Source organism: Bos javanicus, chromosome 1 (genome assembly GCF_032452875.1).
Source record: "Bos javanicus breed banteng chromosome 1, ARS-OSU_banteng_1.0, whole genome shotgun sequence".
Lineage (NCBI taxonomy): Eukaryota > Metazoa > Chordata > Mammalia > Artiodactyla > Bovidae > Bos > Bos javanicus.
Window position 1 is genome coordinate 68,898,830 of NC_083868.1, and position 23,512 is coordinate 68,922,341.

Consider the following 23,512-nt stretch of genomic DNA (forward strand, 5'->3'; position numbering starts at 1 on the left):
GAAAAACTCTAAAACCAATACATTTTTCTCCCTCTTATCTCAGACTGTTTCATGCAGTCCTGAGCTGGAATCTCATGTTTACAATGCTAGCAATTTGTGTGCCAGGTTTTGCACGGAAACTCCTCTTGGCCTGGTGCTCCAGGCAAGGTTTGAACCTGTGCTGTGACACTCTCCACCCTGATGCCCTGTCCCAGAAGAGACTGTCCTCTCATTTCTAGACTGGAGGCAGTTTTCCTTTGCAGGAAACTCAGACTTCAGAACTTACTTACTAAGGAAGAAATTCCCTGTTTTGGACCTGGAGAAAGGCAAGAACCATTCCTCCCCCTGACCTAGCCCCGATGGGCATAAAGTATTCCATTAGGACACCTGCAAATCAGTCCAGATTTAAATCTGTGAATAATTGGGACAATTGTTTAGTTTACATACACAAAAACTTAGAAATGATGTTCAAATAATCCTCTGGTTTTTTTCAGGTTGAACTTGCAGACTGAGAGGGCACCTAGTTCTTGGCCTTGGAAAAGCTTTCAGTCTGATAGAGATCCTAGGACCCACTGGAGAAAACAAACTATACGTTTTCTAGGCAGTTGTTAAATAAGCATAGCAGTTCAGTGGATGTCATCAGAGACAGTTTATTGGATGTATAATCTGAACTGAATTTCAAAAGAAGTAGATGGATTAGGATCCTGGAATTTGAGGCAGGAAGGGATTGCAGAGGTCAGCCAAGCCAACCCCTTCACTTTAAAAGGGTGGAGTGCTATTCAGAGAGTGTGGCGAGATGCTGAGGGTCAGCCAGCTGGCCAGTGGTGTTGCTGGGGCTGGTGGTTACAACCTTGAACTGCCTCCTGACAGTCACTGGGGTCAGGGCCTCCCTGGAGTCTTGTGTGGAGGAATTATCCCCTTACCCACAAGCTCTCAGAGTCTCTAAGCTAGCTGTGGGTCAGGGCAAAGGCATGCAGGAGCCCTTCCTGTTTAGTTTAAATTCTAGACATGTCCCACTCCCTTGACTTTCTCCTTTGGGTCTCCACTCCCTCCCTCACTGCTCTCAGGTTTACACCTGTGCCTGAGATTTTCCACCATGGAAATCACAGAGACCCTGGCTGGTGTCAGAAGGTAGAAGCTGGGTGAGGCCACCTGCTCTGCGCCAAGTGAAGCTCCTGCCTCAGCAGTCCAGTGGACCTGGCCCTGACAGTGACCGTAAAGACAGCTGAGGGGTCTGTGTTGATGGGTTATTTGGGCATTTGTCTGTATGTACAGGGAGATAGCAGTGGGCTTTCAAGAAAGTGATTGTTACTCAGGGAGGAGAGGAGGCATATGCAGGCAGTTTTGACCAATGATTATTTCCTGGAGGAAGTGTGTGGTTTATTAATGAGGATTCCACCTGCCCTGCTAGGAAAGTGGAGCCCAGCTGGAGAGGAGGGGATCCTCTTGAGAGGGTGAGAGAGGTGGAGGTACAGTGAGAGGAGGAGGAAGAGTGGTGATGGCAACAGAGATTGCAGTGAGCAAGAAGTCCCTGTTCTGTGGGTGGAGTGGCACATGGCACATTGCTGCAGCCTCTCCTGGGTCAACTCTCTTCTCTGTCTCCCGGCTTTGGAAAAGCTCCCTGTGTCTGACAGTTGGGGTGACTGAGACACTGTGGTTAGATTACAGTCTTTGGAATGTGGATTCAGTCTTTGGCCTACTACTCACAGAAGTATGAGCAATTTATAATGATGCATATTTTTTTAAGTTAAAAAAAAAAGATGCCTGATTTTTCACCTGGCCTGACTATGGGAAAGCGCAGATGGTGAAGGCCAGAGGAGCATGGCCTTGGGGATGGTCTAGGGAGCGGCAGGGGAGGGCAGTGTGGAGAGGTTGCTGTTTGGGGCTTTCATTCATTCTTTCTTTCCCTTGGTTTCCATTTCATTTCTGTTTCATATTCTGAATGCCCTAGAAGGAGGGGGTGAACAACTCTATGAAGGAGAATAGGAAATAGGACAGGAGGCTGAGGTTGGGAAATGGAAATGTCAGTTTCCATCCCACACCCCTGGACCCGCCCCTCTGCCACCTGCTCTCTCTAGCCAGCCAGCCTCAAACTTTTAGGAGCAATGGTTTTGGTGCTTCTCCCAAGTTTCCCAGATCCTTTTCTCCTAGCTCAGAGTACCTCCTTCCAAGTGCCCTGCCCCAGACCAGTCTGGCTTAGAAAGCAGGTGTCTTTCTTTGGTGAATGGAAGTTGTGTTTCAGAGAATGTGAGACTGTCAGGTAATATAACCTGGTAGGTTAACACATTCTAGGTTTATATGCCTCTAACCAGGCTGGCCCCCACAGGTACCTTCCTTTGGAAGGCTGCATCCTTTTACTTTGATCTTACTGTTAGTTGGGCCACTTCTGGAACTCTTCTTGGGAGCTCCTTTCAGTCTATGGCATGCTCCTTTGACTGTCTGTAGGCTGGAAAATCTTGTTCTTTTTGAGCATTTTTGGTTTTTTATTTTTAGAAAGTGTTTTTAAAGACAGCATTGAGAATAAGTCAGTTTGTGGGTGCAGAGGTCTTGCTGTGTTTTTTAGGCCATTGACCTGTTACTTTATGGCCATACTTGGGGATGTGGGAGTAATCTTGGGGCCTGAATCTTCACCACACTCTGTCCATGGATAGAAAAGAGAATCGGCTACATCTCTGCCTCTGGCACAGCTGCAGTCAAAATGTTTTATTTCTTTTCCTTTTTTTTTTTATTATAAAAACAGTTTCATTTGGGTGGAATTAGACAGCAAACTTTAAAGCAGTAGAAAACATAACCCTTCTTTATTTGGACTCCATTGCGAGGTCTACCTGGGATGCTAAGTTGGGCAAGAGTTGGCTTGGCTTCTGGTAGTCAAGGGTGGGGAACTGGCAAGTGGGAGCTCTTAGACCCAGAAACAGGCAAGAAAATCTCTAGAATGTTTATTGTAGGGGCACTTAACCATGGCTGCATGTTCACATCTCCAGGGAACTTTTAAACACTGCTGAGCCGAAACCCGAGACCAATTAGTCAGTCTCCCCACATTACAGAGAAAGGATTGAGACTTTGTTTTGGATAAAGGATCATCTCTGAGCTTTGCCCTGTAGCCCTGGCATCACAGATCAGAGGTGCAGAGGCAAAAGATGTGTTGGTAATTGGATAGAAAAGACACAAGTTGTTTGGAATAATCATACCCTGGAAAAGTGGACAGAGAGTGTCTTCCAGTAAATCAAAACAAAATACAGAAACAAAACATAAAGAATCCGCCTGCCAACATAGGAGACATAGGTTTGATCCCTGATCCGGGAAGATCCCACATGCTGTGGAGCAACTAAGCCTGTGCACCACAATTATTGAGCCTGTGCTCTAGAGCCTGGGGGCTGCAACTGCTGAGCCCACGTGCCACAACTGCTGAAGTTTGCACATCCTAGAGCCTGTGCTCTGCAACAAAAGAAGCCACCACAATGAGAAGCCCATGCACCAACTAGAGAGTAGCCCCTATTCACAGCAACTAGAGAAAAAAATGCTGTGCAGCAGCGAAGACCAGGGACAGCTAACAATAAATAATTTTTTTTTAAAGAAACAAACATAGAAGGAAAAAAAAAAAACCCTCTGGATGGATTAACATGGATCCTGATAAGGATTTGATGGTAGATGAATCACCTTATAAAAGCCAGCTGATAGTGGACAGACACCCCTGAGTCTGCCAAGAGGTACAGGACAAGCACGGGAGCCCTCCCCCTCTCTGAGCTTCTCCTCTCCTTTTCACATACAGCCAACAGGACCCTTCATGCTGTGCAGGCTCCTCTCCTTTTCACATACAGCCAACAGGACCCTTCATGCTGTGCAGGCTGAGTTTGAGAACTGTCTGTGTGACTGATCTCCTACTCACTACAGGATATTCTCATTGCTCTGTAAGGCACTGCCTCCTCCAATGTTCTTTTTGGTTCTGATTATACCATTTAGAAAGCTTAAAGCAGGTGCTAATGTGTCTTTAACACTTCTCTTTAACACCTGCTGATTTCTGGTTGTTTAAGAAAGTGGGTGTGGTGTGGTTTGGGGCAATCAGCAGAAAGCTGCTATTAGAATAGCACCAAAGAGCAGAAAACAGGTTAACACAGATCAGCGTGATAGACAAAATGAGCGAAACAAAATCGGGATCCCATAGCCACGGACTCTCCATGGCCTGGGAATGGCTTGAGAACTCAGACACAAATGGGTCAGGGCATGGTTTTCTTCTCAGAACTCCAAGGACCTTTTTTGATGCTCAAATTCTGAATGGAGAAATTCAGCTTGAAATGATGTCAGGGAGACATGGGTAGAGTGTAGTTCTAAGGAAAGTGTGAAGTGGGAGATTTCTTGGGGCTACCCTTCATTCCACACTTTGCTGGTTTCTGTTGCTTGCTGTGAACTGTCCATGCACCGTGGTAAGACTTCATCATCCCTCCAGATCATCCTGCGTTGTGGGTCCTGCTTGCTCCTGTGGGGCCAGAGCTGTGTTGTGGTAGGGCCCTGCTGCCCTGTGAGACAGGAAGTCCTCCCATCTGTCTTGGCCGTCCTGTCCCTCACTCCCTCCTCAGTGACCAGCCCAGCCCTCTACCCCAGTGTTCAGTTTGTCTCCTTCCCTGGACTACTCAGTGAATAGGTCTGATTTGAAATCTACTTCTGCTCCATCATAGCCCAAGCTCTGGGCCTTCCCAGGTCCCCACACTAGGATTCAGACACACCCTGTATCCCACAATTAACAGCACCTGAGCAGCTCCCATCAGCATACACTAAGCAGACGCCCTTGAGGCCTCCTCACCTGTTCCACTGGAGTGGTACTCATTGCTGATCTCTGCTCCCCCACCTGCCACCAGGATGGGTCATTGTTACATTTATTCCAGTAGCTATTCCAAGTGAGAATCTGTCAGGCACTCATATATATGGGGTAAATCTCAGTTGGCACCACAGAAGCTGGGGCACAGGGGATCAGGCTATCTCTCTACTGCCAGAGCTCAGTGGAACCATAAACAGCAGAGTCCTCATTCCCAGGGAAGGAACTTTGATGCTCAAAATAGGATATCCTGGCCCTGCAAACCAGATTACTTGATGTCTCCGTTCCAAACTTCTTGTGGCTTAATAGAAGACATGGAATGGGCAGATTGACAACTGGATGTCTGGTTCAAATATACAAAGTGAAGTGAAATCACTCAGTCGTGTCCGACTCTTTGCGACCCCATGGACTATAGCCTATGAGACTCCTCCATCCATGGACTTTTTCAGGCAAGAGAACTGGAGTGGGTTGCCATTTCCTTCTCCAGGGGATCTTCCTGACCCAGGGATTGAACCCGTGTCTCCTGCATTGCAAGCAGATGCTTTTATCACCTGAGCCACCAGCGAAGCTAAATATACAAAACATCCACCCAACTGTGTGACTCTGAACAAATCGCATCCCTCCTCTGGAATTTGCTGCCCTTAGCTCTGAAATGAAGGATCAGCAGGGTAAGCACTAACGTTTCTTCAGGTTCAAGTGTTCTGTTTCTCTCTGAGGCAAGGCAGCACGACAGATACTGCAATCAGACTAGATTCAAATATGATTTTACTTTTTCCTGATGACTTTAGCAAGTTACTCAGCCTCTCTGGGCCTTAGTTCCTTTAACTATAGGGTGAGATAATAATAGAAGCTACTTGTGAGTTTCACGTGAGGAATAAATTAGATAATGCATTTAAAACACTTAGCAGACATAGATTCTCATGAACATACATGTAGATTAATAATAATTAACAATCTATGTGTCTGTCCCACTTTAATTAAAAAAAAAAAAAAAGCTGCCCCAAGTTTGGCTCTCAGATTATATTTCTCTCCAGGTTAGAGTTTGGAGCTCCTCAATATTTACAGCCAGTTCTGGCTGCTGGTCTCCCGCTTCCTTATGAACTTCACTTCCCCTGTTTCCTCCCCATAGTGAAGGATCAGCCAGCACACAGGCTCTTTTCCATCTCAGGACCTTTGCTCAGGCTGTTTCCTCTGCCTACATTATTCTTTTTACAACATTCCCTTAACTATCTCCTCCTTATAGTTTTGGCCACTGTTTAAATGTCAGCTCCTCATAGTGGCCTGTTCTGGCCACCTGATAAGTTGTTAAGACTTATCACAATTTGCTTTTGTTCTATTGATCTAGCCACTGTCTTGTGTCCATCTCTCGCCCCAGAATGTAACCTTCATGTTTCTGTCTTATCCACATTTATATCCCTAGTGCCTAGCACTGGGCCAGCCACAGAGTAAGTGCTCAATAAATATTTGTTAGATTAAAAAATTAATGAAAAATATAGTTATATGACACTGTATTATTTATGAAGCCCCTTCATGACTAGTCTCTCATTGTGAAGGCTTATATACCTGGGCTTGCAATAAATAACTCCCTTCAAGAGAGCATAAGGCTATGAAGAGAGAAACTCACTAACATTTTTGACCAACTTCTGTATAGCACAGCTGTCCATCCTCCCTGCAAACAACATTCAGACTGTGGAGTTGCATTCTATCACCTGTTTATTAACGCCAGGCCTCATCTATTGTAGACAAAGTGCACATCATTAAACTCGCACAAACCACGCCTAAGAGAGTCTAGGTGTTGTCCTTGGATCACCTAGGAGATTCCTGGAGCTCATCCCAGACTGATTTTCATCAAAGTATCTGAAAAGGGTCACTGAAATCATTATTTTTTTTTTAATTAAAAAAATTATTTGTGTTTTGATTTCACTGAGTCTCCTTGCTGCACAGGGGCTTTCTCTAGTTGCAGCAAGCAGGGGCTACTCTGTAGTTGTGGTGTGTGGGCTTCTCATTGAAGTGGCTTCTTCAGAGCACAGACTCTAGGCAGTCTGGCTTCAGTAATTGTGGCACCTGGGCTCAGTAGTTGTGGTTCACAGGCTTAGCTCCCCGTGGCATGTGGAATCTTCCTGGACCAAGGATTAAATTGATGTCCCCTGCATTGCAAGGCAGACTCCTAACCACTGGACCACAAAGGAAGCTCCTGAATTCATCATTTTAAATAAGGGTCTTAGGTGATGATGAAAGTCAGTAAAGTTTGAAAAGCATTGCCATAAAGTGGTGCAAATGCCGTTTTGAGGTAGCATGGGCTTGCTGAGTGAAAACAGCCCCAGTGACACATAAGAACAAAAGAGTAAATGGTGTAGAACTGAGTACAAGAACTATCTGATCAATCATCCCGTCATTCAGTATACATTATGTCCTGAGAGCCCCTGAGAGTCCATGAAACAGTTCACAGCTCAGTTGGAAAGAACTGTAATTTATTGCAAAGGATGAGAAGCTGGCCAACAGGGCCCAGGTCTCAAGTGCCATATGGGAAATTAGCAGGGCAGGGGGAGTAGGGCAGTGACTGCACTCTACCTCTAAAGCAGAGGGTATGAGAGATGGGAAGGGTCACTCAGTCTCCTTCCCCCTACTTAGTGGGATCTGAAGGCCCACTGCTCCAAACTTCACCTTCTGTGCTCCCATCCTCACGATTCACAATGCAGATTCTTCCCCTGAAGATTAAATTTGGGCTAAGAAATATCACTGAAAAGGTAAATATCCTCAAGGGAAAAGGATGACCACCTACTAGTTATGTTCCAGTGTAAATTGTCTTGCTGCAGCTCTCCCCGTGTGAGCACACTGAGTGAGAGGAAGGGAGGTCTGGGGGTATGCAGGCTTGAGGAAGAGGCAGCCTGGTGGCCTCTGTGGGGTTGGACATAGCCAAAGAGCAGTGTGAACTCGGCTGGTTTCTGGAGTACGTGCACCAAATCCTGTCTCTGATGACCTTGAACTTTTCTCCCATCATCTCAGAGACCAATTAGGAAGGCTGCTTTCCTGCCCCACCCAGTTCCTGCCCCAGTGCCCAGTGACATTGCGCTGACCAACTGGACTAAGGCCTTGTAGCTGCTAAATGCAGTAGTTCTCATCTCAGCTAAGACCTACCTCTCTGGAGCACTTGATGCTGTAGTTCCTCCTTGAAGTCCTCGCCTCCCTGATTTTCTTGACTTCACTGCTCTCCCAGTTTTATCTTACCTCTTTGTATTTGTTCTTCAGCTACTTTCTTCTCCTATCTCTTAAAATTGATATTCACATCAGTTCTATCCTAGACTCAGAAGCCGGTTTTTTCATCTTAAAAGTGAAAGTTGCTCAGTCGTGTCCAATTCTTTGAGACCCCATGGACTATACTATACAGTCCATGGAATTCTCCAGAATATTGGAATGGATAGCCTTTCCCTTCTCCAGGGAATCTTCCCAACCCAGGGATAAAACCCAGGTCTTCCACATTGCAGGCAGATTCTTTACCAGCTGAGCCACAAGGGAAGCCCAAGAATACTGGAGTGGGTAGCCTAAGAATCGGAGAAGGCAATGGCACCCCACTCCAGTACTCTTGCCTGGAAAATCCCATGGACAGAGGAGCCTGGTAGGCTGCAGTCCATGGGGTCGCTAAGAGTCGGACACGACTGAGCGACTTCACTTTCACTTTTTACTTGAATGTATTGGAGAAGGAAATGGCAACCCACTCGTGTTCTTGCCTGGAGAATCCCAGGGACGGGGGAGCCTGGTGGGCTGCCATCTATGGGGTCACACAGAGTCAGACATGACTGAAGGGACTTAGCAGCAGCAGCCTAAGAATACTGGAGTGGGTAGCCTATCCCTTCTCCAGCGGCTCTTCCCGACCCAGAAATCTAACTAGGGTCTCCTGCATTGCAGGCAGATTCTTTACCAACTGAACTATCAGGGAGCCCTTTTTTCATCTTACTTGTCTTCATTGGGTGATGTCACCCACTTCTGTGCATATCTGCTGCCAATGTTTATGGATTTATTCATTTAGCAAATGTTATTGAACACCTACTATGTGCCAGGCATAGTATGACTCCCAAGTCAAAATTTGCAACTCATATTTCTCTTTTAATCTCAAGACTATACCTCAGATTGCCTTCAGAATGTCATATATTTATGAAATTGATGTATGTGTGACTGTTTCTTGAGACAGGGACTCAGACAGAAATTGTCTATTAAAGGGCATTCTCTTCAGGAAAAAATTGTAAAGGAGTTGGAGGTACAGAGTAGGAAGGAGCAGGACTGAGCAAAGATGAAGTCCAGTGGTGACACTCAGGGGAGAGAGAAGGCTCTGGAGTATAAGTCACACTTAAGAGATACCCTGCCTTGAGTGAAAGGCACCTCTGTATAAGAGAAGCACTGGCCCCATTGGGTTAGGGGTATAACTGCCAAATGTCTTTTGGAAAAGTGCACCCATCAGTCAAAGGCAAGTCTCCTGAGATGGTCTCAGGCATAAGCTGATTGCCGCAACACTTATGGGCTGGGGACTGGGCACAAAGATCAACAGAATTGCCCTGGGTGGGACACCAACAGTGTCTCCCCCAGAAGCTTAGACTTGCATAGTAGGGATATGTGCCCAGCACCACCGTAAGTGCTTTATGTATCTTCACAAACCTAATCTCTAAAATAACTCTGTAATGTAGTTACTGTTATTCACAGTTTATAGTGAAGGAACTGAGATGTAGAGGTTTAAAGGTACTTGCCTAAGTTTCCTCAACAGGTAGATGATGGAGCTGGGATTTTGACCAAGGTGTGTTGGCTCTAGATTCTATCATACCCTTACCTGCTACCCTCCTTCCTCAATATGTTGAGTTTTAGCCTGCCCCAGGTGCTGTAGGCACAGGGAATCTAGCAGTGAAGTCAACACAAACAGCCCTTCCCTCATTGAGGTTACTTTCCATTAAGGGGAAAATGGACAGTAAAAATGAATAAGTAAAATACACACTCCAGATGGTAACCAGATTCCTCTCTCCATGGAATTCTCCAGACAAGAATACTAGAGTGAGTTGCCATTTCCTTCTCCAGGAGATCTTTCTGACCCAGGGATTGAACCCACATCTCCCTCACTGCAGGCAAATTCTTTACTGTCTTTGCCACCAAATCACTGGTTAATGAGTACTACTGCTGCTGCTGCTAAGTCGCTTCAGTCGTGTCCGACTCTGTGCGACCCCATAGACGGCAGCCCACCAGGCTGCCCCGTCCCTGCGATTTTCCAGGCAAGAACACTAAGGAGACCATAAATCAGGGAAGGGATGTAGGGAGTGGTAGGGGACAGCTGCAGCTTTAAATCAGGTAGCCCAAGGAAGGCTTCATTTAGGACACATTTTAGTCCTAGGGAGGTGGTCTCTTTGCTTCTGCTGCTTTTGCTCTCCTACTCTGTCTGGCTGACCCTAATTTATTCTCCCTCTGCACACCTGGAGGGGTAATCTTCCCAAATCACCTGATCATGTTCTGTCCCTCATTGCCCTTAGGGATAAATGCAGCACTCCTGCCGTGGTACAAGTTGCTTCTGAATTTGAGACCTGCTTCTAACATTGCAATGCTAGGTGGGGCAGGAGTACAAATGGAAACCTACATACCCTGTGTCTAAATATTGAAAATTAATATAGCAAGTTAATGAACTGTTAGAAAAAAATGTGTTCTACCCTTCCACCTTGACAAAAATATTTTCATAGCAACCTAGGAGGCTAACTTCAGATTCATATTTGTTAGACTTCTCTGTGTTCCATGCTCTGCCCCCCTTCTCTGCCTACCTCCTAGGTCTGTCTTTGATTGTGGAAGGGCCCCCTACACGCATGTGGATGCCCTGGCTGACACATCCATGTTTTAGCCACATCTTTGAAAATAGCAGCTCTTTGCCACCCCTCAGACCAAGGTGCTCACACTGGTAGTGTTCTTTACCCCCTGGGGATGGAACCTAGGAGAGAGGCACATATGAGCTCAGGAAGTAGGTTAAGGGCCCTTTGAGCTGAAAATTTTAGGACGTCAGGGACAAGGAATTTGGTCTAGAAAAGGGTAGGGGCAGCCTGGACTCTCTGTGGCAAGTCTCCTTATTCTCTGGGGGGAGGGTGTGGAAAAGGAGGGTCAGAGCCTGAATAGGGCTCTCTGAGGCACTCGGACCACGCTGTCTCACCACGCTGTCTCTTACCCCTGTGCCTAAACCAAAGTGAATTACTTGAACTTTCTGAATTTGCCATGATCTTTTGCTTCTGTGCTTTCGTGATTTTTGAAGACTGTAGAATGAAGCCATACACTTGGATTCCTTGCCCTAATTTCCCCCGTCTCCTAATCTGGTCCCCTCATCACTGACCCTTCATTCCACACCCAGTCACAAAAGCACCACGCGTAGTGCACTGGTAGGTGCGATCTGATGTGGTGACCTGAGTGTGGGCTCTGTGCTGGGCACCTACCAGTCACGTAACCTTAGGCACATCCTCTGCCTCCGTGGCATCATCTCTTATATGATGATAACCACGCCAAGTTTATAGGTCATTGTGAGGACAAAATGAAATAACATGGGTTAAGTGTCTAACCACAGTCCGTGGCACAACAAGCACATGATAAAAAGTTCCTTACCCTCCCCTGGCTATGCTTTTTGATTCAAATCACACAGAGAAAGCACTTTGGTAGATTAGCTATTTTCACAGAGAGATGCCAATTAGGTTGAAAGTGAAATTGTTAGTTGCTCAGTCATGTCCAACTCTTTGTGACCCCATGAACTGTAGCCCACCAGGCTCCTCTGTCCGTGGGATTCTCCAGGCAAGAATACTGGAGTGGGTTGCCATTTCCTTCTCCGGGGGATCTTCCCGTCCCAGGGATTGAACCCAGGTCTCCCACATTGCAGGCAGATTCCTTTCAGTCTGAGCCACCAGGGAAGCCCAATTAGGTTATCTCTCAGCATTCAGCCTTTGGGCCTCTTTCTCCATCTCCTGAGCTAGTGAGAACTTCCTAGAGAGTATTAGTACCTGATTTCTCTTTTAGTTGTCAGAAATTATTCGTTAACAGTGTGTGAGCTGTTACTGATGACCACATTGAGATCTGGGATAGTCAAACTCCAGCTCTTGGTAGCAACACTGACTCTTTGTTGTTAGGGATGGGGTTTTCTCATGTCTACATAATTATGGTAACAGCGACGGGGCCTGAGGAGCTGGTAAACAAGGAAGTCAGTCATCTCTAAGAGAAGGGAAGACCCCCTATTACTGTGCAATGCCTGGCCTAAGTGGGCATGCAGCAAATGTGAGTCAGACTAGGGCTTCTCTGGTAGCTCAGCTGGTAAAGAATCTGCCTGCAATGCAGGAGACCCCGGTTCAATTCCTGGGTTGGGAAGATCTCCTGGAGAAGGGAACTTCTACCCACTCCAGTATTCTTGCCTGGAGAATTCCATGGACTGTATAATCCATGGGGTTGCAAAGAGTTAGACAAGACCAAGTGACTTCCATTTGCAAATGAAGCTAAGCTCAATAAGAAATGCCATTAAACTGAAATAGAAAAATAGTTAAAAGAAATGATCAGGTAAGTCACAGAAGAAATTCTTATAGGTCAATAAGCTATAGCCAGTAAGCAAAGAAATGCCAATATAAATGTAATACAATATTTTTCTTAGAAAATTGGCAAAGATTTAAAAAATTCAATAATCAGTGCTGATGAGGATACAGTAGTCGGGGCAGGGGGTACACTTATGCTTTGCTGGTATACATGTAAATGATGTGCCCTTCTGTAAAGCTGTAATGAGAATGATTAAATAAACTATGGTGTAGTTACAAGATGGATTTTGTGTCATTAAGTAAGTATTAGTCACTCAGTTGTGCCCAACTCTTTGCAACCCCATGGACTGCAGCCCACCAGGCTCCTGTGTCCATGAGATTTTCCAGGCAAGGATACTGGAGTGGGTTGTCATTTCCTTCTCCAGGGGATCTTCCCAACCCAGGGATCAAACCCAGGTCTCCTATATTACAGGCAGATTCTTTACTGACTGAGCTACAAGTGAAGTGAAGTCGCTCAGTCATGTCCAACTCTTTGCAACCCCATGGACTGTAGCCCATCAGGCTCCTCCATCCATGGGATTCTCCAGGCAAGGATACTGGAGTGGGTTGCCATTTACTTCTCCAGGGGATCTTTCCAACCCAGGGATCGAATCCTGGTCTCCCACACTGCAGGCAGAGACGCTTTAACCTCTGAGCCACCAGGGAAGCTATTAAATGTAACCATTTCAAAAAAATCTGAGACATGAGAAAAATTCTGTGTTACAGTGAAAGGTAGAACACTATAGGGTATGAAAATTACATGCACAAAAAAGGCTGGAAGGAAATAGGCCTGAGTATTATACATCCCTATCATTAGTATCTCTTATACAGATCTCTGAATATTTTAACTTTTCTATGATTAGCAGGTATTTTCTTACAATGGGAAAGAAATTCTGCAATTTAAGTAAAAGGTACATTGCTTTCATACAATAATATAGAATTACGCTGGCCCTTACTGACTCAGTAAATGTCAGAGTAGGAGAAGTAACTGCTTTCCTTTGGGATATAGGATTTGCGGAGAAACAGAAGGCTCAACCTTCTTCCTTGCTGAGTCTAATCCTTTGTGTCAACAAGAAGAAATGGAAAGAGTGTCTGTCCTGCCTGGGGAGTTTCCTGTATAACTGGGAGGCCCAATAAGCTGCCTTATGCTTGAGACATTCACACAATTGCAAGAGCTGTGGTCTCTTCAAAAGTCTGACAAGTTTATCACTGGTTGAGATTCCAGAGTGAAGCCTGAAACAGAATTTTGTTTCCATTTGTAGACTAAATCCTCCAGTTGTAGCCTTACCTCCAGTAGCAATAAGTGATTGGTAGCTGGTGGTACATGACTGTGGAGCATGCAACATGCACAGGGCTTTAAGCGAGTACAGTCTGCTGCTGCTGCTACTGCTGCTAAGTCGGTTCAGTCGTGTCTGACTCTGTGTGACCCCAGAGATGGCAGCCCACCAGGCTCCCCCGTCCCTGGGATTCTCCAGGCAAGAACACTGGAGTGGGTTGTCATTGCCTTCTCCAATGCATGAAAGTGAAAAAATAAAGTGAAGTCGCTCAGTCGTGTCCGACTCCTAGTGACCCATAGACTGCAGCCCACCAGGCCCCTCCATCCATGGGATTGTCCAGGCAAGAGTACTGGAATGGGTTGCTATTGCCTTCTCCGGAGTACAGTCTGGGTAATAGAAAATTAAGACAAGCACCCTAAGGAAATGTTACACCAGTATTTATACAAACATGTGAATTAACCAAAGTCTGTTTTGAGTTAGAAAATAAATACGTAGATTGAATAAAGCAAGAAAAGCTCCCTAACTACCAAAACATAGAATTTATTCCAAACTGAGATGTTATAACCATTTTGACTTTCTTTTTTCTTTAAATTATTAGGTGTTATAAAGTCCAAGTGTTTAAATAAGTTTGTAGCATCATATTGATTCACTTAGTCTGATTAGTTTTCAGTTTTCAAGTTGGTCACTGTCATTTCATCTTGCGTTAATTTCAAGAGTAGTTCCCCTTACTTAACTTACTGAAATGTGCCTTTTTATACCCGACTCTTGTAATGGAAGTGTGTGAGACTATGGGACCACATCCACTGTTCTAATCAGTCCCACCCTTGGCCATTTAAGAGTAATTGGCATACCCAACAATTTGTCAAAATTGACATACAATTTGAACTACAAGTAATACGTCTTAAATACAGTGGTGTTATCAATACCTTGTGTACCATCTCTAATCAATTGATAGAATCAGCCTAAATCCCTTTTTTTGAAAAAGATTCTTTGGCCCAGGTTCGGTTCAGTGGTAAAGCATTCCAGTGGCTACCATTGATGTGGGCCTGGGGAAGGATAGCACTCATGCCGAGGACTTTCCATTTCAGATCCAAGGGCAGCAGCATCCCTGTCTTTAGAGAGCTTGTACAGCATTCAAATGGAGAAAAGATGATTCATCCCAGAAGCAAGAGAGGGAGACAAGAATTAAAAGAAACTCTAACACAATAGTGAATGCTGAAACCATAAACGTCCCAACAAGTGCAGTTGACTACAGGGAAGGCTGAGTTATTTGCTAAGTGCTGGGAGAAGCCAGATGCCCTTGGTCAAATGAGGTTAATCGCAAAAGGTTTTCTGAGGCAGTACATTTTGAGTTACATTGGAAGACAGCCAGGAGACCTGGTGTGAAGTTGGAAGGTTGGTCCAGATTAAGAGGAATGCAGGTTTCCAGATGCTTTTCGACTGTGTACTGCAAAGTCGCAGCAGCCCAGAGTGACCATGCCTGCCCTCTGACCTCCCCACAGCGAGGACGTGTGCAAACGTGGCTTCACCGTCATCATCGACATGCGGGGGTCCAAGTGGGACCTCATCAAGCCCCTCCTCAAGACACTGCAAGAAGCCTTTCCCGCTGAGATCCATGTGGCCCTCATCATCAAACCCGACAACTTCTGGCAGAAACAGAAGACCAACTTTGGCAGCTCCAAGTTCATCTTTGAGGTGAGGCTGACCTCTCTCTTAGCTCCTGTTTCCTCCCCTTTCTGCCACCCACCCATTTCTCACCTGCCCTTCTCCACCACCCTAAAATCCCCAACATGTCAGGGACTGGCTGATAATTCAGGATTCCTGGGTCACTGTGGCCTTTCCAGTGAGATTCTCAGAAGGGAGGAGTGGCTTACGAGATTGTCCCAAGGGCACAGAGTCTTTAAGCAGTCCTGTGTCTACTGGTGAGTGGAAGTCAGAGGAATTGTTTCTGGGGGCAACCTTGTAATTTGGGTCAGATGCCTTAAAAAGAGTTTATATCTACTGATCTTTTAATTCTCCTTCTAGGAAAATGTTTTTAATATAAAAAATTAAAAAAAAAGGTGAATAACTAATAATTATAAACAAACAAATGTCTACAGGGATATTCACCACATTGTTTTTTGCAGTAATATACATACATATGTATACACACATATTTACACATATACATATATATACAAACATATGTATAGTTTGTAGCCTAAATATCCATTAATTATGGCTACATTAATACACAAGTACTATGAGGCCATTAAAATCATATTTAGAACAATAGTGTCATTGAAAAATGTGCATGATATATTGTTTTTCTAAAAACAAGTTATAAGACAGTATTAGCAATATAATTTATTTTTTTTTAATTATCTAATAGTCTAATCTAATTCTTTTTCTTTTTTAACTTTACAATATTGTATTGGTTTTGCCATATATCAACATGAATCCGCCACAGGTATACACGTGTTCCCCATCCTGAACCCTCCTCCCTCCTCCCTCCCTGTACCATCCCTCTGGGTCGTCCCAGTGCACCAGCCCAAAGCATCCAGTATTGTGCATCGAACCTGGACTGGTGACTCGTTTCATACATGATATTACACATGTTTCAATGCCGTTGGTTTTAAGTGTATAGTATATGGAGAGGAAGACTGAGAAATACATGAAAATGGTAACAGTGCTCTATTTGAGGTGGCTGGATGAGTGATTTGATTTTCATGTTTTTCTACTTTCTTTTGAGAATTTTGTATTACTTTTACACTCAGAAAACATGTTGTTTTTTAACTAGATTTTTCTAGAGGCCATATGAGTCCCCTGAGAGCCTTTAATGACAACATATTAAAGCAATGATTTAGGAATCTTTGTTCCAGCCAAATCCGAGCTGTTCCCCCTTTCTGGGAACTTTGCCCTCATCTGCAAGAGGATGAACCCTGAGTACAGTATGTGTTCATGTTGGAAAGCAGAGCTGCCCTTAATCTATCAGAGGCTTGGCCCTAGGGGCCGGGAGCACCTGTGTGTGTGTGTGTGTGTGTGTGTGTGTGTGTGTGGAGGGGGGGTGGCCCCAGTAGGCTGCAATTTGAGCACAGCAATGAGACCAGCTGAGAGGCAGTTCTCTATGTAAATAATATGAGAAATTCAACTTGGTGTAAAAACAGTTAACTCTCATCTTCCCCAGCACTAGGAGTCCTGTAGGGAAATAAATGCTTTGTGTATTTTGGGTTTGTTTATATACAGAAGCAGTGACAACAGGCTTATAAATTTATTAGTTGAAATGACTGGAAACAATCTTTCCAAGTCTTCAAACTTTGTGCTTCAGCACAGCTGCCCAGCATTTTCCATCTCCTTGCACCCACTTCACCCCAAGTTGAGAAAGCTAGTCTTTACCTCCTTAACCATGAAGAACAGGAGAGAGAGCTGGGAGCTTCCCACTTGAAAGAATGCTTATAAAGTAGTGTTTCACAAAGAGCAGATGAGGTACTTAGTATGCTGCTGCTGCTAATTCACTTCAGTCATGCCCAACTCTGTGCGACCCCAGAGACGGCAGCCCACCAGGCTCCCCCGTCCCTGGGATTCTCCAGGTAATAACACTGGAGTGGGTTGCCATTTCCTTCTCCAATGCATGAAAGTGAAAAGTGAAAGTGAAGTCGCTCAGTCGGGTCCGACTCCTAGCAACCCCATGGACTGCAGCCTACCAGGCTCCTCTGTCCATGGGATTTGACAGGCAAGGGTACTGGAGTGGGGTGCCATTGCCTTCTCCAGTACTTAGTATAGACTGAGGCAATAAGTGCTAAGAGATGAGAGTCCTGGCATTTTCAATGGCAGATACTTAAAGAAAAATTGGTGAATGAAATCATGGGAGACTTCCCGGAAGTGGTAAACTTGGGGCCAAATTCAAAGGGGGAAAGTGCTCTAAAAGAAGCCTTCTTGGATTTAATGCACAGAGTCCCTAGGGATCTTAGATGCAGATTCTGACCCAGCAGGTTTAGGTGGGGCCTGAGATCCTGGATTTCTAACAAGCTCCCACGTGGTGCTAGTGCTCCTGGTTCCAGGGCTGCGTTTTGAGTAGCAGGGATTTGGATCTGCAGAGGTGTGTCACTGGTTGCACATTGCTGCTGCTGCTAAGTCGCTTCAGTTGTGTCTAACTCTGTGCAACCCTAGAGACAGCAGCCCACCAGGCTCCCCCGTCCCTGGGACTCTCCAGGCAAGAACACTGGAGTGGGTTTCCATTTCCTTCTCCAATGCATGAAAGTGAAAAGTGAAAGTCAAGTCGCTCAGTCATGTCTGACTCTTAGCAACGCCATAGACGGCAGCCCACCAGGCTCCCCCATCCTGGGATTTTCCAGGCAAGAACACTGGAGTGGGTTGCCATTTCCTTCTCCAATGCATGAAAGTGAAAAGTGAAAGTGAAGTCGCTCAGTCGTGACCGACTCTTAGCGACCCCATGGACTGCAGCCTACCAGGCTCCTCCGTCCATGGGATTTTCCAGGCAAGAGTACTGGAGTGGGATGCCATTGCCTTCTCCGGGTTGCACATTAGGAGCTTTTAAAGCTACCCATGCCCAAGTTCCAGTCCAGGCCAACTAGATGAAGGTTTCTAGGGACAAGGATTTGAGCATCAGTGTTTTCGTAAACTTGCCAAGGGGCTCTGATGAGCAGTCCAGTTTCAGAGCCCCTTTCTATGTCTTTGGAAGGAGATAGAGGGAAAAGGGAGAAGAGGAGGAGATGCTCAAAGATCAGCTAGACAGAAGGGCATGTGCATTTAAGGGCTTCAGAAAGGATGAGCGCTATCCCAGTGAGCGCTAACTGGGTCTGAGCATGCGCTGACTCTGCGCCCTAGGCACTTTACACACAGCCCATTATTATCTCCATTATACAGTGGAAGGAACAGAAGCTCTGCAAACTTGGTTTACCTAATTTGCACAATTGTTAATTGTAGGGTTGGACCTTGGATCTAGATATTCTTTAGTTGCCTCTCCTTCTCCAGGAAACAGAATCAGGTAATCCTGTAGGAAGGAAAAGATCTTTCTTGGTAAATTAGAGTGGTTTCCTGTGCCATCACTTGCTGCTCTGCGTCCCAGAGACAAACCTTCTGCACTCTACTCTCTAAGAGCTTGTAGGGGGCTTAGAGAAAATGGGGGGCCCAGACTCCCTGTCCCCAAGCCCTGTCTGTTCTCTGCACCAGAGAAGGGCATCTGCTCGTGGACAGATACAGGAAGATCAACTCTGAGACCCTTGCAGCTCAAAACTGACCCTCACTGTTTAATCCACCCATGAGGATAGGATCCTGGGTTTTAAAGCTATTGAGAACTAGGCCCCTGGAACTAGATTCAGTCTATTCTCCCAGCTTCTAGCATCCTGTTGTGGTGGACTTGGGGAGAGGAAAATGAGGACAGTAGGGACATAAAGACAGTCATTCCTTCAGTGGCAAATGGTGGCAGGTGAAGAGACTTTTTGAACCAGTCAGCTAGTCTGTTGAAACTACTGACCTTGGCTGATTGTGACATCTGATCAGGAGGCTGCACATTCTCCCACTTGCCCTTTTCCAGGCAGGGTCTGGTCATTTTCTAGACGTATCTTGGCCTTTCCTCTTGACTTTCTCTTTTCTGACCACGGCTCCCCTGGGGGTCTTCCCCAGACTTGCCCATGCATCACTGAGTCTCCCTCTCTGTGTCTGCCCATCCCAGACAAGCATGGTGTCCGTGGAGGGCCTCACGAAGCTGGTGGACCCCTCCCAGCTGACGGAGGAGTTCGATGGCTCCCTGGACTACAACCACGAGGAGTGGATCGAGCTGCGGCTCTCCCTGGAGGAGTTCTTCAACAGCGCCGTACACCTGCTCTCACGCCTTGAAGACCTGCAGGAGATGCTGGCCCGGAAGGAGTTCCCCGTGGATGTGGAGGGCTCGAGGCGGCTAATTGATGAACACACACAGCTGAAGAAGAAGGTGCTGAAGGCGCCTGTGGAGGAGCTGGACCGGGAGGGGCAGCGACTGCTGCAGTGCATCCGCTGCAGTGACGGCTTCTCAGGGCGCAACTGCATCCCAGGCAGTGCCGACTTCCAGAGCTTGGTGCCCAAGATCACCAGCCTGTTGGACAAGCTGCACTCCACCCGGCAGCACCTGCACCAGATGTGGCATGTGCGCAAGCTCAAGCTAGACCAGTGCTTCCAGCTGCGGCTCTTCGAGCAGGATGCTGAAAAGGTAGGGGCGTGCCGGCCAGACCTGAGTGGGGCTGGGGTGGGGGCACACACAGATACTGCTAGTCCAGCTTTTTAAAGCTCCCCTCGTGTAGTGTTTATTATGCATCAGGTACTGTTCTGTGCACCGTGTGTAAATTAACCCATTTTAATCTGTCAAGAGTCCTACGAGGTAGGTATGTTATCATCATCTCATTTTACAGATGAAGAAACTGAGAAGCTAAATATCTTGGCCAAACTAGGAGGTGCAGCGTGGCTGCAGACTCCACACTTTTGCACTGTTGGACACTGCCCCTCTTGGGGCGTGCTGTGAATGGGTCAAGCCGGCCGAGCAACAGAAGTAACAATGCTATTACCAGCCGCAACATGACTTAGTGATTATTGCCCTGCAGTATACTTGACTATTGACAAAGCACTTCTGCATACAGAGTCTCATTTAGTCTATACAGTCCTTTGGCCCTTTGAGTGGGTGATGTTGGGTGTTCTTTGATCTTGGGGCTACAATAGTAGCTTGACATGGGAATCTAGCTGTCTTCCATTTGAAGTCCAGGGCTCTCTTCCTGCCATACCACTTTATTTCTGGAGGTTTTTCCTCACTGCTGCACATTTTCTCAGGCAAGATATTTTTTCCAGCAGTAAATTTTCAAAGCTTTCCCCTTATCAGTGAAAAAGAGAAAAGTGAAAAAGGAAAATACCCTATAGTGCCTCTTTGCTAAGGATGCAAAATATCTTCTCTAGATGCTCTCTGAGCTAAAGAAGAGAGTTGACTGCTGCATATACTTTTAAGAGGAGTGAAAGGGGCTCTCTTATCAATTTTCTTGGAATAAAATTTAAATACATAATATCACTAGTAGGAACACCATGACTCTCAGTAACCTGTGAGTCTTACAGACAGTGTCTGATATAATAGTTTTGTGTCTTTTAAGAGCCTATACTGAAAATGTCTCTAGGTATTTTAAGTGATGAAATCAAGATACAAAACTATATAATTATGATCCTAGTTTATATAGTAAGTGTGCCAATATAGGTATAGCTGGAAAAACATTCACCATTAATAGTTTTTATTTCCAGGGGCAAGGATTATGATTAATTTTAATCTCTCTGTGTAAGTTTTCTGTGCTTTCCAATCTTTTATAATTTATAATCAGATGAAAATCAATACATATAATTTTAAAAGAGTGCATGACCCCTTTCTACAACAGAACTTTTAAACATCATTTAATCCAGAGTTTGGAAGAGATAGAAGTTTCTTGCACAACTTTTGGAGTTTCAAGGTTTCCTCTGCCCTTTCTGAGGACTCTTGACCCAGTGGCCAGGCAGCCTGAGTCTGACCCTAGCCTGGCCTGGGCCTGAGGTTTGGAGCACATGGACTGCAGAACCCCCTGCTCATATCCAAGTGAGAAGAAACAGCAGGTCAGGAGCCAGCTACTCTGTAAAGCCAGAGCCATGTGTTTTGGCCTCTGTGACCAGTGTTGGAAAGGTCTGGAGCATTTCATTTTTACTTGAGATTTTTTCTGCTCTGAGGTAGGAGATCTGCTTTGCATCCTGGCCTGGGTGCCTGTTTCAGGGAGGTAGGGGACTTGGGTCTGCCTAGATGTGTTTGAGTTTGAGGCACTTCACGGCATCCTTCAAGTTCAGGAAATGGAAAGCCTAAAAGGGCCCAGACAGTGCCCATTTACAAAACAAAACAGCATAACATGCCTTACCGCAGAAGCCCCCAGGTAGAGAAGGCTGACCTAGAGTCAGCCTAGTACCAGGCAGCCAAGCAGTAATGCTGCCTCACAGTTCATGCTCACAGAATTGTATGGTGTATTATTATTCTTAATTCATATGGAGGAAATGGAAGCTCAGAGAGGTACAGTGGCTTCCCTAAGATCACACTGCCAGTTGGAAAATAATTATTGAAGTACAGTTATTAAAATTCTTAAAGTATAGCAACTTAGGTACTTCTTTCAGTTCAGTTCAGTTCAGTCGCTCAGTCATGTCCGACTCTTTGCGACCCCATGAATTGCAGCACGCCAGGCCTCCCTGTCCATCACCAACTCCTGGAGTTCACTCAGACTCACATCCATTGAGTTGGTGATGCCATCAAGCCATCTCATCCTCTGTTGTCCCCTTCTCCTCCTGCCCCCAATCCCTCCCAGCATCAGAGTCTTTTCCAATGAGTCAACTCTTCACATGAGGTGGCCAAAGTACTGGAGTTTCAGCTTTAGCATCATTCCTTCCAAAGAAATCCCAGGGCTGATCTCCTTCAGAATGGACTGGTTGGATCTCCTTGCAGTCCAAGGGGCTCTCAAGAGTCTTCTCCAACACCACAGTTCAAAAGCATCAATTCTTTGGTGCTCAGCCTTCTTCACAGTCCAACTCTTACATCCATACATGACCACAGGAAAAACCATAGCCTTGACTAGACGGACCTTTGTTGGCAAAGTAATGTCTCTGCTTTTCAATATGCTATCTAGGTTGGTCATAACTTTCCTTCCAAGGAGTAAGTGTCTTTTAATTTCATGGCTGCAGTCACCATCTGCAGTGATTTTGGAGCCCCCAAAAATAAAGTCTGACACTGTTTCCACTGTTTCCCCATCTATTTCCCATGAAGTGACGGGACCAGATGCTATGATCTTCGTTTTCTGAGTGTTGAGCTTTAAGCCAACTTTTTCACTCTCCACTTTCAGTTTCATCAAGAGGCTTTTGAGTTCCTCTTCACTTTCTGCCATAAGGGTGGTGTCATCTGCATATCTGAGGTTATTGATATTTCTCCCGGCAATCTTGATTCCAGCTTGTGTTTCTTCCAGCCCAGCGTTTCTCATGATGTACTCTGCATAGAAGTTAAATAAGCAGAGTGACAATATACAGCCTTGAAGTACTCCTTTTCCTATTTGGAACCAGTCTGTTGTTCCATGTCCAGTTCTAACTGTTGCTTCCTGACCTGCATACGGTGGATAAAAATAAAAGCATATTTTTTTTCCTATTGAAGTCTACGATCCCTGAATTCTGTATGTGGACTCTGTTAGGATCCATGCTCATGCCTTAAAGAGAAGTGTATTTGCTTGCATATTTGTGCACGTGTGTGTGTGTGTTTGTGTGTGTGTGCATGCGTGCGTGCAGAGGAGGCGAGGAGGAATATCAAAAAAACAACGGAGGGAGTGAAAGGCTGATAGGGAAAAGGCAGCCCAGGAATATTTTGATATTGAGTCAGTGGTGGAAATGCTGCTCAGGCTTGACCTAGCTGCCACAGAAATGTGCTGGGTGAGGGGCAGGGGAGAAAAATAATCCTTTTAAATTGCTTCAAGATTAATTTAAAATATCTGTGCAGAACTAAGTGCCTCAGCCCTTGACTTATTTGGTGTTTTGGAAAGAGGGTGAGGAGGATGGTGGTTTGGGTAAGAGTTATGTGAGCAGATCCACATCTAAACAAGGGCCTGAGGAAATAGTTACTGCATGAGCCACGTCTTAGCCTCCTCTCTGGTGGGAGGCTTGTTGGAGGCCTCTGACTCCAGATCTGGGAAGCTCTTGGCAATTGGAGGAGTCTGGTGATCACCCAGCTTCTATTTTTATAAAGGGGTGGACGCGGTCTCCTCTCTGGCCCTGTGGGTGACAGCTTGTTTCCCAGGCCTTCAATAATGGCAGCACTTCCCATTTGCCAGCTGGCCTTGAGAAGTGAAACCACCCCTCACCACCTTCCCCTGACCTCTGCAATGACC

General features: G+C 45.7%; 1 protein-coding gene across 20 annotated transcripts in view; it reads left to right on the top strand.

Moving 5' to 3' along the window:
• Positions 1 to 23,512, top strand: part of KALRN (kalirin RhoGEF kinase) — a 689,867-nt gene that overhangs the window by 224,027 nt on the left and 442,328 nt on the right. For all 20 annotated transcript variants that reach the window (XM_061408919.1, XM_061409480.1, XM_061409007.1 and 17 more), the window contains exons 4-5: positions 15,128 to 15,320; positions 19,300 to 19,812. In XM_061408919.1, the coding sequence (XP_061264903.1) occupies positions 15,128 to 15,320; positions 19,300 to 19,812 (706 nt within the window). The remainder of the gene's footprint in view (positions 1 to 15,127; positions 15,321 to 19,299; positions 19,813 to 23,512) is intronic.